This window comes from Dermacentor andersoni, chromosome 6 (assembly GCF_023375885.2).
Source record: "Dermacentor andersoni chromosome 6, qqDerAnde1_hic_scaffold, whole genome shotgun sequence".
Classification (NCBI taxonomy): domain Eukaryota; kingdom Metazoa; phylum Arthropoda; class Arachnida; order Ixodida; family Ixodidae; genus Dermacentor; species Dermacentor andersoni.
Genome location: NC_092819.1, coordinates 43478018 through 43490748, shown reverse-complemented (window position 1 = coordinate 43490748; position 12731 = coordinate 43478018). Strand labels below are relative to the sequence as shown.

Sequence of the window (12731 nt, the reverse complement as noted above, 5' to 3'; positions counted from 1 at the left end):
TAAGTCCTCGCGTAGACCGACGCGAGAGACGGCTGCAAACGTTGTCCCAGCCGGCGCAGGCAGGCAGGCACGCAGGCGGGCAGGCATCGCCGCTTTGCTGTTGCTGCTGCCGCTTTCTCTGCCACCGTCTTTTCACCGCGCGGATCCAGGCAAACAAGCCGAGGGAAGATTCGCCCGCGTGTGCGCGCGAGCTCCGCAGCCGGCGCAAGGACGGCTCGCAGGAAAAGCAAAGACGGAGAAGAGTCGAGCAGAGGAAGCGAGGGAATCCTCGTAAACTTTCGCCCACGCCACCAGGCAGCGGACAGCGGCGGCGGCAGTGGCACGGTCCATAATACGAGACGCGCCGCCGGGAGCCGCCACCACGACAGCAACAGCCAGCCAGCAAAGCCAAGCTAAGCAAAGCAAGCAAGCAAGCGGCAGCAGCGTCGGGTCGGCGGAGGACGAAAATGTTTCGGAGGAGAACCCATAACCGCGCGCCTCTAGCTTTCTCTCCGGTCGTCGAGCTGCTGCGGTCCATAAATCCTGCAACGGCGGTGGCGGCAGCCCTTCCCGCATCCCCCTCTCCCTCGTGTGACGGGGGACAATGACGGTGGCTGGATTTGTTGCGCCTTCCCCGCCTTCCCCTCTGCACTCGGGCGAACGTGCCCTCCCCCCCCACGGCAACACGCATACGCGCTCTCTCTTCCTATGTCACATATCCCGCCCCACCGCACCGGGGACGCGACTCCGAGGAAGAAGGCCCCGATCGGGCCCCGCCGAGACCATCCCTCGTAATAACCGTTGCGCGCTCATAAAGGCTGGACGCGCGCCGTAACGCCAGCGCGCCCTCGCGGCAGCCGAGGAATAAAGCATTCATATGGAAATGGGAGGCCCGAAAGCGCGCGCGGGCACTCGCTCTCTGTGCGCTCCCAGCGAGTGAGTCCGTGCAAGCGAGCACCACCCTGCGTGCCCCCCACGCCATCACCCTTCGCTCAGCGCGTCGCACTAGATGCGATAGTTATGGCCTCCCGGGACACAAATCCCAAAGTCATGATAACTACACGCCAGCGAAGTGATGGCGAAGCGTTGCCTCCCCGGTTCGCCACTAAATCCACTGACAAAGCCAGCACGCGGCCCCGAGGAAGCCGGGGTAGATAGACCGCGGCTACGGACTCTTTCTTACATCTCACTGGATCGTAAGATCCACTAAAGATGTCTTACTGTGCCGACACGCTATGTTTATTTCTTCGCTGAGCTCTTAAGCCACGGAGACTGCTCTGTACAGCAATTCCTTGAAAAGCACGTACTTGTATTCATTTTTGGTACATGCGGCGCGAATAGAAGTCGAACGTGTCCTATGCCCACTTGGGCAGCCGCGCCTTTATATTGACGTTTCCTCGACTGCCAAAGTTGCAGTGCGGTGATGGGCTTACCTTTTTTCGAGCGAACACCATCCGCAGTATGGGTTCCTGGCCTGGAGACATTGGTCGCACGTGTTGTACTGCTGGCAGCGATCCACGCGGACTTTGCTGACCTGCGCGAACCGTAAGAAGACGCCGTCAAACACCAATAAAAGCACACACAGTAAAAAAGAAACATCCTCGGCGGTAAAGTGCACCAGAGTGTAACAGCTAAAGCAAACCAGAGCTTAAACTTGCGCAGAAATGCGCCAGCGTACCTGCTCCCGCGTATACTAAATGCGTTAATCACACACGCGAATCTGCGAATCCTACGTTTAGTATTTCAAGCAGACTGACACAGCACGGATCGATAACGGTACTTACGCGCGATTCTACATTTCGAGTGCATGCAGAAACAAGCTAGCGTTCACATCGGTCGCTAGACATTCAACAAGTCTTCAGTACTACTCGTTTTCGGAATTAATACGATCGGCGTGCGTGGACCGCCGAACCGGAACATAGAGCGCGTCGGGCTAAACATTGCACGGTGTCCAATCAATTCGACTCTCGACGTGTCGACAACGGCGGCTAGCGCACTGCGCAAACAAGCGTATACCGTGTCGTGGCTTGTCAACGGACCGCGTGTCAGCGCTCCCCCCCCCCCCCCTTTTTTCTTCCCCTCGTATCGTTAGAGCGTGAGCGCCGCTCGAACAAGACGCGCATGCGGCTAAAACTGGGAACAACCGGGGGTCGCGGAGCGCTCTCTGCCGCCGTTTGGCGGACACAAAGGATTCCTCCGCGCTGCCGTGCAAGCCAGTCGGCCCGAGCCTGGACAGAGAAATAAAACGAGGCGCCCAGATCTGGATCGGCCACGGGCGGCAAGCACAAAGGAGGAGGCGGCGGCGGCGCTTGCCAACGCGTGGCCGGGCTAGACAGGCAGGCCGAGTTGACGCCGCCGCGGCGCTGGTGCGGTGGCGGAGGACAACGCGCGGCAGTCGGCCAGCGGAATTGCTCGGCGGCGTCCCGCCAGGCCGTTGCTCCCCCCACCCGACGACTGCCTCCAGAGTCCGAGCAATGTGTACTCGCCGTCATGGCGCGTATGTCTGCTCCGACGAGCGCGTGTGCGCCGAGGTGAAGGGTGACAGACGCGGAGAATATAATAGGACCGGGAACCCGCGGTTCGTGCACTGCACGGACAGGGTGCTCGTAGGTTGCGCGGCCTTGGTGCCGAGGGTGCGAACGCGGTGACGTCATGTTCCTCTAACGCGCCCTACCGGAACGAGCTTTTCGTGTTTGCTGCAACTAGAGCTAGCGCGGATGCTTTTGTCGAAGAAAGGGGTCCTCAATACACCTGACGGTCTGATCATCAGGGTAGTCCGTAACAATGTCCTTCTCCGTTAATCACCGAGGCCGCGCAGCAAAGACAGCTTTACAGATGCCCCAGTAATGGGCTCCATGACAGATCCGGCAATTTGCGCTACAGCTCCGAAAGTTTTTCTTGACAAAAAGCGCACACGGGAGTTGTCATGCGTTAACTTCGCTAGCGCAAGAATTCCTTAGCGCGTGATCAGAAGTAGAAGTCGCACGCTGCATTGGCATGGCAGTGTATGTTAACATGAGTCTTGCACACACACGCACACACACAGCCATCTGCGCGCTTCTGCAGGCATCGCCGAAATCGCTTTGTGAAATGGACATACAACGCAGAATTGCTCGATTCCGTTCACGCATACTGACGCGCAAGAGCCTGGACGTATAAACGGACGTACAGTCGTGAGTCGGCGCCCTTTCGTTCGGATTAAGACTTCTCTTAGGATTACCGGATTGCACTGCTGATAAGAGTTCTGTCGACAGGAACGCGCCGTATCCGATGCGACACGTCTCCGGCCAAAACTGAATGCGCGAAGAAAAGCAGCCGATCTCGTGGGCTGCTGCACTCGGGAGAAAAAAAAAAAAGAACGAAATGAAGTCGTACAGTCCTCACTTGTATCGCTGCGATCGACGAACGTCCAGGCGCGCGCTCTTTCCATGGCGGCAATAGGTGGCTCCGCTTATAATCACGTCGTAGTTTCGTGCAGCAGCACGATGGTTGTAGGAGAGTGCGGGAAATACGTATATGTGCCTTTTTGGGGAGTTGGAAATGTTAGCCTGACTGACGGTTTAGCATGCGACTTCGGATGCATCGTGAAATACACACCTACACCGTGAACCCGCGAACTCTCAGCCTGCCCTAATGACCGTACACGCTTACGTACGTTGATAATTACGGTGTTTCGAAAAAAGCGAAGCGCTGTGATGACAGTATATGTATCAACACCAGAGAAGATATAACCTCGTCTCTCTTTTTTTTATATTATAGCCAGTTTAAAGTGTAGCAATTTATTAGAGACTACCTAGTACTGAAGAGTCCTGGCTCTCTTCAAATATGTGTGCGGAAGTTCGATGTTTTCTAACGCAGCATCGAGCTATCGGCTCAGTGATATCCGGTTCTGCTGTACAATGCAGCTGACGACGAACAGAGTTCACGAATGCTCTTCGATTGACGACATAAGCTGGCTAGCTGCGAAATGCCCGAAGTTCATATGCAAAGTACCATTGCGATCGGAAAACGTCGGAGTGACAACTGGCTTAACGCCCGGAATTCGAAAACCGCCACATACAAACTTGTCTGGTGGCGCAGAAGGCCCTCGGGAAAGAACGGCAGTACGAAAGCGAAAAAGCCTGGCGGCCACTAAAATGGGGAGCTTTGCTCTGTCCGTAAACGCATTGTCGTTCGCGGAATACCGGGATACCGGAGAGACGTACGACAGCAACACTGACAGCGACATCTAGCTGCGCCGAGTTTAACCAGAGAGCTGACAGAGGTAATACTGCAGTTACCTGTCATACTCTACTTAACCGCTGGTCTAAAGCGTTGGAGCGACATATAGTTAACGTGAAGCCTTTTTATGGTTTTCCTTTGACGAGAACACTCACGACACTCGACACACCAAACTTTTCAGATGCGCATTATACTTGGACAAAGCACCACAGGTTGTCGCCAGCTTTGCTACTGCCGTGCGCGGCACCGGTAATCCGTAAACATTAAGGATTTTGCGGACAAGTTAGAACTCTCTAATGATAGCACACGCAGCTACCGACGACGACGCGGTAGTTACACAAACCGGGTAGAGGGGCGCGATTAAGAAGTAGTCGAGCCATGCAGGGCGACAGGAACGCATTATCTCGCGCCTAAAGGCGGCCGCGCGCCACTTCGGGCACTGCGGTTTCGCCGTGCTGCACGCAACTAAGGTTAGGCGGGGAGCAGATACAACAAGCTCGGAGAGGAAGTCGAGTAAGAGCCGGGGGGCGCCACGCAGTGGCCCTGCATGGATCAGCGAAGACCGGACACGCGCAAGTTGATAACTCTGAAAGTAAAACTGTAAGAAGAAGAAGAGGAACAAGAAAGAAAGAGGGGGGACCCAAGTGCCGCCCGCGAGAGCAGGAATAAAACACAAACCGTTGGCTCAGCACCGCCCGGCGACCGACCCGCTAAGCCCCGAATGGATGACCGCCAGCGCGCGAGCCTGTGCGCACGCACGCCAAGGCCACGGTCGTATTTCGAGATGAGCCGACCGTATCTTTGCCGGGCCCCCTTCTGGAGTCCGGCAAGAAGATCGCCGCTCATTATGCTCACTGGCTCGCTGGAGAAAGGGAGGTGAGGGGTTGGGGGGAGGGGGGGGGAGGGTTGCTTTTCTGGCAATCTCCTGCCGCCTTTATACGGTCAACCCGAGAAGAAGTGCTCCGTATCTCGGTGACGTCTCTCGTGGCGTCTCCTCTGGCGGAGAAGTCCACGCGCGCGCGCGAGCGAGCAGCGGTTGTTCACGGCGAACGCGGGCCCGAAGAAATTACAGGCCTCGTCCCCCGCAAGCCCGCGCTTGACGTTGACAGTCCTTTTGTTCGAACGGAGCCTGGCTGTAGGAGAACGGCCGTCAGACGTCGCGGAGTCGTCCGGTCAGCGCGGCAGTCGGGGCGAGCGCTCTCTCGTCTTCGGTGCCGTGCGCCCCCACCTCGTTCGCCGACTTCCTGTTTATACTGTGCACGGTCCGGATCATATAACGAGGCGCCTCGGTGAAACGTAGCCGACTGTTGTCTCTGCAGGGCGGCAGCGTATGGTTATGCAGCAGAACGATTTAGTAGCGATTGCTCAGCCACAAACTGCAGTGGATATGTCGGTGGGGGGGGGGGGGGGGGGGTAGTAATAAAGGAAAGCGGGGAAAATTAGAAGTAGCAGGTTTGGTTGCGAATTAAGTCTGAGGTAGAGCCTTTGAAAACACCTTTGGGCCATATATACACGCGCAAGGTTATAGGTAAGAGCCCCTCCCCCAGATGGACCTTACCTAGTGAATTTTCTTCCCTATGGGATCCCTCGTGCAGGAAGAGCTAACCAGAAGCTAGTAAAGCTAACCTTCCTACCTTCTTTCATTCTCTTTCTTTCTACCTAATACCCGCAACTAATGAATGCGAAAAAAAGAAAGGACAACGGTAGAGATAATAAACGCAACCTGTTTACCGATGTCAAACGGCATGCGCGCAGGAGAACGAGTTTCTTTTATTGTTCTTTCCAACGTTTCAGCTAACATACTGGAATACACCTTACGCGCCGGCATCGAATGCTTTCATCGAGACAGACAATATAACGAAGCGCACTTCGCTGTCGAGTGCTATCCTTTATGCAAATGCGGTCGCAATCTTGTTGCTCCTATCGCAACGTTCGCGAAACTAATAGCTGTTCGCGACGGATTTGAAAGAACGGCCTGCCTCCCTGCCTTTACAAGGCTGTTCTGCAATATATTAGCCCTTTTCGCATACCACTTCGCGAAATAGAAAAAAAGAAAGGTTGGCGCAAACGTCATTCCTTTGTTCACTGCAACAAACACACTGCGCGACATTTTCCGCTCATTTGCACGAAGATTGTTCGACCGTTGGGCAAATTTACTCGGCGTGAAAAAATGCTTCGTGCGAGCATGCATGCACCGGAAGTGACGTGTGTAACGAAGGAACGTACAAGCAATAGAGGCTTGCGCGCCTATTCGTGTTCCAGATCACGTGCTCTACGTACTGGCGCCGCAGTCTCCCCCTTCTGTGCTCGCACTGAGATTGCATCTTGTTACTGAGCGTTACTCTCCTGCCGAGCTTGTATATACACAACGAGCGACTTTCGGGACGAGCTATGGGCGAGCACGGGAAATCTCGTTTGCCGTTGTGGCGAAAGCGAGAACGAAAGTATAGAGGAACCGAAACACTTTCTGACGCAACGTCTCCGGCCCGTCTCGGCGGGCGCGTTTGCGAAGGGAAACGAAGAAACTCGGAAAGGGTGGGAAGGGGAGGGTGCACGGACGAGGGGCTCAGCTGCGAGCTCGCGGCTCCGGAAATGAGCGAACTCCGCGGGGAGCGCAGCGGGCGGGCACCCTGCAGCAGGAGGAGTAGGAGCGCGCGGGATCCGGACCGCAGTTCGGCAGGCTTAGCTGACCAACGAGTCGACGAGCCCGGCGGGCAGGTGCTCGGAACCGGGAAAAGCCGCAGGGCGGCGGCGGCGGCGCTATACGCTAACGGGGCCAAGCCGCATCGACCCGGCCGGGTTTACCGAGACAGGCACGTCCGTCGTTCCTCGGGCAGCGACGGCGGCGGTGCGAGTTGAATGACACGGCCATGCGAGGCGCCAGCGCGCGCCGCGGTCCAATCTATCACGTTGCCGCCGCCGCCGCAACCAACTCGGCCGACTTGCGTTCTTCCGCCGTCTTCCGCGGTAGCCACACACGCAGAGAGAGAGAGAGAGAGAGAGAGAGAGAGACGTGCGCGACCCTCGCTAGAATGTTCGTTTGGGCAGCGCAGAAAGTTGTTGTAACTCGCTTAGCCCCGGCATAGACCCGGCATTTGCGGCTCGTACAGTCGTTCCAACTCTCAGTACAGTGGAGATATCAACGTACAAGCACTTCACGGGGTCGATGCGTAAGAAACGTTAAGAGCCGAGTCCCCACGCCAAACTGAGGTGATAATACCGCCCTACAGCACGTGTCCTTCGACGGTATACATTGCGACGTGCAAAATAGTACGTCGTCTTTCGGTAAAGGAGACTATTTGAACGGATACGCAGTAAAATTTAGGTTTTCACAAAGCGAGAAGAAACAAAATCTAGTCAAGTCAGAAACGGCTCAGCGAGTAATTTGACAGCTCAGACGATGCTCTGGGGGCGGCCCGGGGATCCCTCCAGGGATCAGTGTCCATAGCGCAACGCGAAAGCTGTTTGTTTTCTTTCAAAGCATTTAGTGCAGGCCGACAGCAGCAGCGCGCATGGGAGTCGGGAATCGCGAAAAGAGGGGCCAACCGCGGGGCGTGCGCGTTGAGACCCGCGGTGCACGGGCCTTGCCCCCCTTGACGCTGACATGTCTCGGTGCGATGCCCTGGCTTTTGGAAGTGACTTGAATCGAGGCTCCCGAGGGAGGCAGCATAGGAGGTCGATCCTCTCGGAGGGCGCCAGCCCGACGCCGCGAGAGAAAGCGCAGGCGTCGTGTCGTTCGGCGGGACTCGCGACTTCCGCGTCACTGTGCGCATGCAAGCGTTCTGCTTTGCTGCTCCTCTCCTCCGGATCGGACAGCGTCTTCTTCCGCTCTCCTACGTAAGCGCGAGACAATGCAGTCTCGTATTCGGTCGACACTCGAGCATGAGTCATTCAACGTACGCGATAGCCGTGGCACGCGACACTCTGCAACCGCGTGCCGAGACTTGAAACCGACCGAACGCGTATGCTGCTCAAAGAAATGCGAATGGGAGAAAAAGAAAAGAAAGAAAGAAAGGATACGGCGTACGGATGTCGGGACGTTCGTTCGATCGTACCGGAAGCGCGCGGTTGCCGCTTCCGCCGCGTTGCCGAAATCAGCGAGACTGGGAGCAGTCAGGCACTTGCCGCAATCTAAGAAGTTGTGTGCAGCGCAGTACACAGGAGCCATCACATTTTCACGTTGCACCCCCCACCCAGGAGAGCACACTTGGGGCGACGATACTTATTCAACTGCACGCTAAGCGCGATCTGCATTTGATGTGTTTATAGACAGAGTTGTGGTGAGCCACGTATGATTCGAGCGACGTGATTTTAAAGTTTAGGGCGCACTGAACTGAACGGGCAACAAGCGCGAATTCCCCCGCACGCATCAGGCACAGGCACTGTAAACCTTGCAATGCTTCTTTCCGGCTTTAACTTGGCTCCTCCCGAGTACAAAACACGATCGCCAAGCGTCTCGCTCTTCGCAGGTGCCACAAGTGAACGCTGCGCGCCTGACAGTGCCCATCGGTGCACTTCACTTTAGAGAACTCCCCAGGAGGACTTGCCGTTCCTAGTTCAAACGTAGGAGAGTCTATTTTTATAAAGAAGGGAGCGCGCTCGATCTCCGCTCGACGTGGAAGTGCACGCAACTATATAGCTGCGTACGCGCTGTAACGTCTCCGGCAAGAAAGCTCCGCCGTCGGCTTTTGTGTATGCGTGTCGACGGAGGGGCGCTTTCCCGCATCGCTCAACTCACGCCAAACTCGAATCAGCGAGCACCCCGCGATGTCAAGCGCAGGGCAACGACGACGGGAGGAGGGCGCTGAGATGCGGCGGCTGCGTGCAGCAGTACGTCACTCTTTATGCGTTTTGTGTGTTGCTTGTTTCCTCCCCATTTTTTTTAGGGGGGGTACTGAAGCGCTCGACAACGGAGCCCTCGTCAACGCGACGATACGTTCAAATCTGCCGCGAACTCGACGCCCGCTCTTGCACGCTATGCTGTAGGCGCTTGTATGCTCTGACACGTGATGTTGTACAAACAAGGAAACAAAAAAATAAGGCGGAAGAAACAAATACGAATGATCAGTCATCTATGTATATTAGGGAAATAAGAAGCCCGCAAGAAATACGACAACGAGGAATGCTTTGCAAAAGCGTCGTTCATCGGTGTAGTATAATTATCCTAACGGCGCTTCACATCGCAAAGCTTCACGGTGCCTGTACGAAGGACGACATACATATAAGGAGGGAGGAAATAGTAGGAGGGAAGGGGTATTCCGGATAAAATTAGAACAATAAGGCTTCTTTAACGCGCCCTAAAATCGAGCATTCTCTTCCTTTCTTATTCTGCACACGTGGGAATTCAGTCCCATGCAGTGGCCGGGAGTCGAACCCATTACGCCACGCCCAATATTGAGAAATAACTAATTTCATAAGTATTACTGCAAAGAGTATTTCAACAAGAACGTCGTCCATCGGTGTACGATAACCAGACTAAGAATGATCGAACATGTTTGAACATCGCCGCACATTATGTTAAGCGCCTGAACAAGGTACGAATCACTGAAGTTCGAATCACTCGATCGCGCCCGCAACAGCAGCGAATGGTCAAGCTGTGCATTAGCAATTAATAATCAGTCTATTTCATTATTTGGCGCGGACTGCGTGTTGTGCATGCCCCTAAAGTGTACCGGAATATAACGTACAGTAAGTAAAGTATGACGTTGAGTAGAGTACACTATAGTGCATGCTGGGAAAATGACATCGATCAGCTGACCTTGTAAGGCGAGGCCACGTAGAGGAAGTGTCCCGTCTTGTCGACTTCCATGTCGGGCAATATGGGGTTTCCGTCGTCGATGGTCACCTCCTCGAACTGTTCGGCTCGGCCCTGATTCGTCAGGAACATCTGGAACACGGTACAGAGCACGGGCGTCGTCACATCAGGAAGACCCACGCTGCCCAGATTCATGGTGTGTTGTTTTAGCGAGAATTACTTCGCCGGTTTGATAACTTCCTTTTATCAAACATCATTGTGTTGTGAAGAAAAAAAAAAGAAAGGGGGGATATCACTGCTTACAGTTCATCAAGTGCGGTGGGAAGGAGCAGGAGTTCAAAGATAACTTCATATTTGCTCGATAGTACAGTAGTATAGTAAGGTTCGTCTCGTTCGCGCCTTGACGTATCATCGACTTTCCGTCTCTGCCGACATGCATGTACAGAGTGTTTCTTACTTTTCGAGACGTCGCTACGTTTCGTGGACGGTACCACATTAACGCCCACAACAGCCGCAATGCGAGCGCCCTGCTCAGCATGTCATACTTAAAGCTTCCGTCATGCCACGTGATTCAGTATACGTCCGCATGACGGGCGAGGGGACGGGGATATAAGTTTTCCTCACACACATTGCTGTTCTGGTGAAGAAGGAAATCTCGTCAGAGCTTCGCGTTCCCTGCAAACACGCACTGCGTCGACGAGTTCCCATCTCGGCTCTGACAATGTTCGAGGCGGAACCGTTTCTTTGGCGGCGTCACACGCGGGCGGTGCTCGTATGAAATTTTAACGGCATTCTGTCTCTCCATTCCACTTTCATCTAAGGATGAGACGGTCAACGTTACAATAGCTTTATTTTCTAAACATAGCCGAGGTGCGCGACATTCGCGACGTCCGAGAGGGTTCGCGTCACGAGCTAAGTTTGCACTACTATACGCGGTTCGTCGAGGGGCAACACAGGAAACTCCGCAGTGCGCACCTCGACGACACCCCGGGGGCCCGGAGGGGACCCGCGGTCTAGAGAGCAGGAGGCGCCGCCGCTCGCTGACGATGGCCAGAAACAGGAAAAAGGGGAGGAAACGCCCACTTAGACGCAATCTGGGCAGCCGCAGTACCGAACGGCGGAGACGGAACGGAAAAGAGGACGGAGGATGGGGTGGGGTGCGTGGACGGGTGCGAGCGCAGACCGGGAAGGCGCTTATCGGCGCCTGCGAATGTGCCCAAATGGCTGCTGCGTCTCGGGGGCTATACGTGCTGGTGGTGCGAGCATATGGATTGATAGCCGCAGCCTGACATCTATACAGATGACCGACCCGAGTGCTGCGCAGAGACAAGCAGTGCGGTAGCGTGGCTGTAGGCGCTCCTTTATGACGTTCTTCCGCAGGAGGGCACGACGCACACTTCCCTGAACCGCTCGGCAGGCATTACAGTATAAACAAGTGAAATTTTGAGAATAAACCGCCGTTGTGTTACGTCATTAATGCACACGTGTAAACAGCGCATGGGTTGGGCTTTTTGGGTACGCTTCGAGGGGGCGTGCTGATTTACCAACTGACGCGAGGAAAACGACCAGAACACGTTCAAATCGCCCATCTTGCGTTCGGTCTGTGAACTTGTTCATCTTTGTCTTCCACAACGGCGCAATTCCCCATCCCTCCACTTTCGGTAGTCGATATATGAAGTAGAACACGTCCCTTTGCTCGCCGGGCCACATCGATCCTAATCGAACAGCTATCCACCGAACTGGCGTTTACGTACATTCTCGCTATGCCTGTCCAGCAGCGAACAGCCGCGGATGCGTTCGGCGCGAGGCGGATCCACCGGCGTGTCGCGTACATACTGCAAACGACTGAGCGAACGAGTGGGAAAGATAGATAGAGAGAGACAGAGAGCGTGCTATAAAGGCTTCGTTTAATCGTCGACATTCAGCTCGCCGTCACCGGACAAATCGTTAGGCGACCACCCGGAAGTCGAACGTGCTGCGGCCGTCGCCTCCCTCCTCGTTTTCCCCCTTTCGCCGTGCTGCTCTCGCGCTTCCCTCCTCCATTTCCCTCAAGCTGTTCCCGTTTCCCGTCGTGTTCCTCGCCTCCCCCGCCCTCGTCCGCCTCTTTGTTTTTCTCCTCACCCGGCCATTTCGCGCCATTCTCACCTCAGCGCGAACCTGGCGTCGCTATCGCCGTTCAGACATGGGAGAAGAAACAGCGCGGCCGGCCGATTAAGGGAAGCGAGGGGACAGCGGGAAACAAATAGAGACATATAGCGCGGAAAGGAAGGCGACGGTCCGGGAACAAGTATACAGGATGGGAGAGAGCGGGTGAGGGAGGAATGGGGATCGAAACAGCGGCAGGCCTACATGCGCAAGAGGCCCCTGGGCTCGAACAAGACGACCTGGGCCGTTAGGGAAGACGCCGCGAAGGCGAGGTACTCTACTGCTAGGGAAAAAAGGAAAAAGAATCCGGGGAGGAGACGGCCTTGTGTGGGCGATCAAAACAATGCGGCGCACGGGCCGATTGAAAAGAGCAGCCGAGACAAAGCGGTAAGGGAGATGGGGGGGAATGTGCCACATTTGGCGGAAACTGGCTGAAACGGGTTCGCGAGAAAGGAAAAAAAATAATAAACGGGAAGACGGGAACGCATCGCGTGTAAGGGGAAGAGGGAGAAGCCGTGCGCGCAAGATGTGTACGGGAAAGGAAGGGAAAAGGGGAGGGTTGTCGCGAGAGAAAAAGGCCTTGTTTTGCCGTTGTTGTCGCCGCCAGAAGGAGGAAAGATCCTCGCGGGCC

At 55.3% G+C, this 12731-nt stretch overlaps 1 protein-coding gene and 1 long non-coding RNA gene across 4 annotated transcripts in view; one reads left to right on the top strand and one right to left on the bottom strand.

Moving 5' to 3' along the window:
• LOC140218964 (uncharacterized) overlaps positions 1-12731 on the top strand; it is a 180309-nt gene that overhangs the window by 11489 nt on the left and 156089 nt on the right. The gene's annotated exons all lie outside the window — the stretch shown is intronic.
• Positions 1-12731, bottom strand: part of LOC126521975 (plexin-B-like) — a 140977-nt gene that overhangs the window by 28663 nt on the left and 99583 nt on the right. For all 3 annotated transcript variants that reach the window (XM_050170734.2, XM_050170737.2, XM_050170735.2), the window contains exons 6-7: positions 9959-10087; positions 1413-1513 (exon numbers count right to left, since the gene is read on the bottom strand). In XM_050170734.2, the coding sequence (XP_050026691.1) occupies positions 1413-1513; positions 9959-10087 (230 nt within the window). The remainder of the gene's footprint in view (positions 1-1412; positions 1514-9958; positions 10088-12731) is intronic.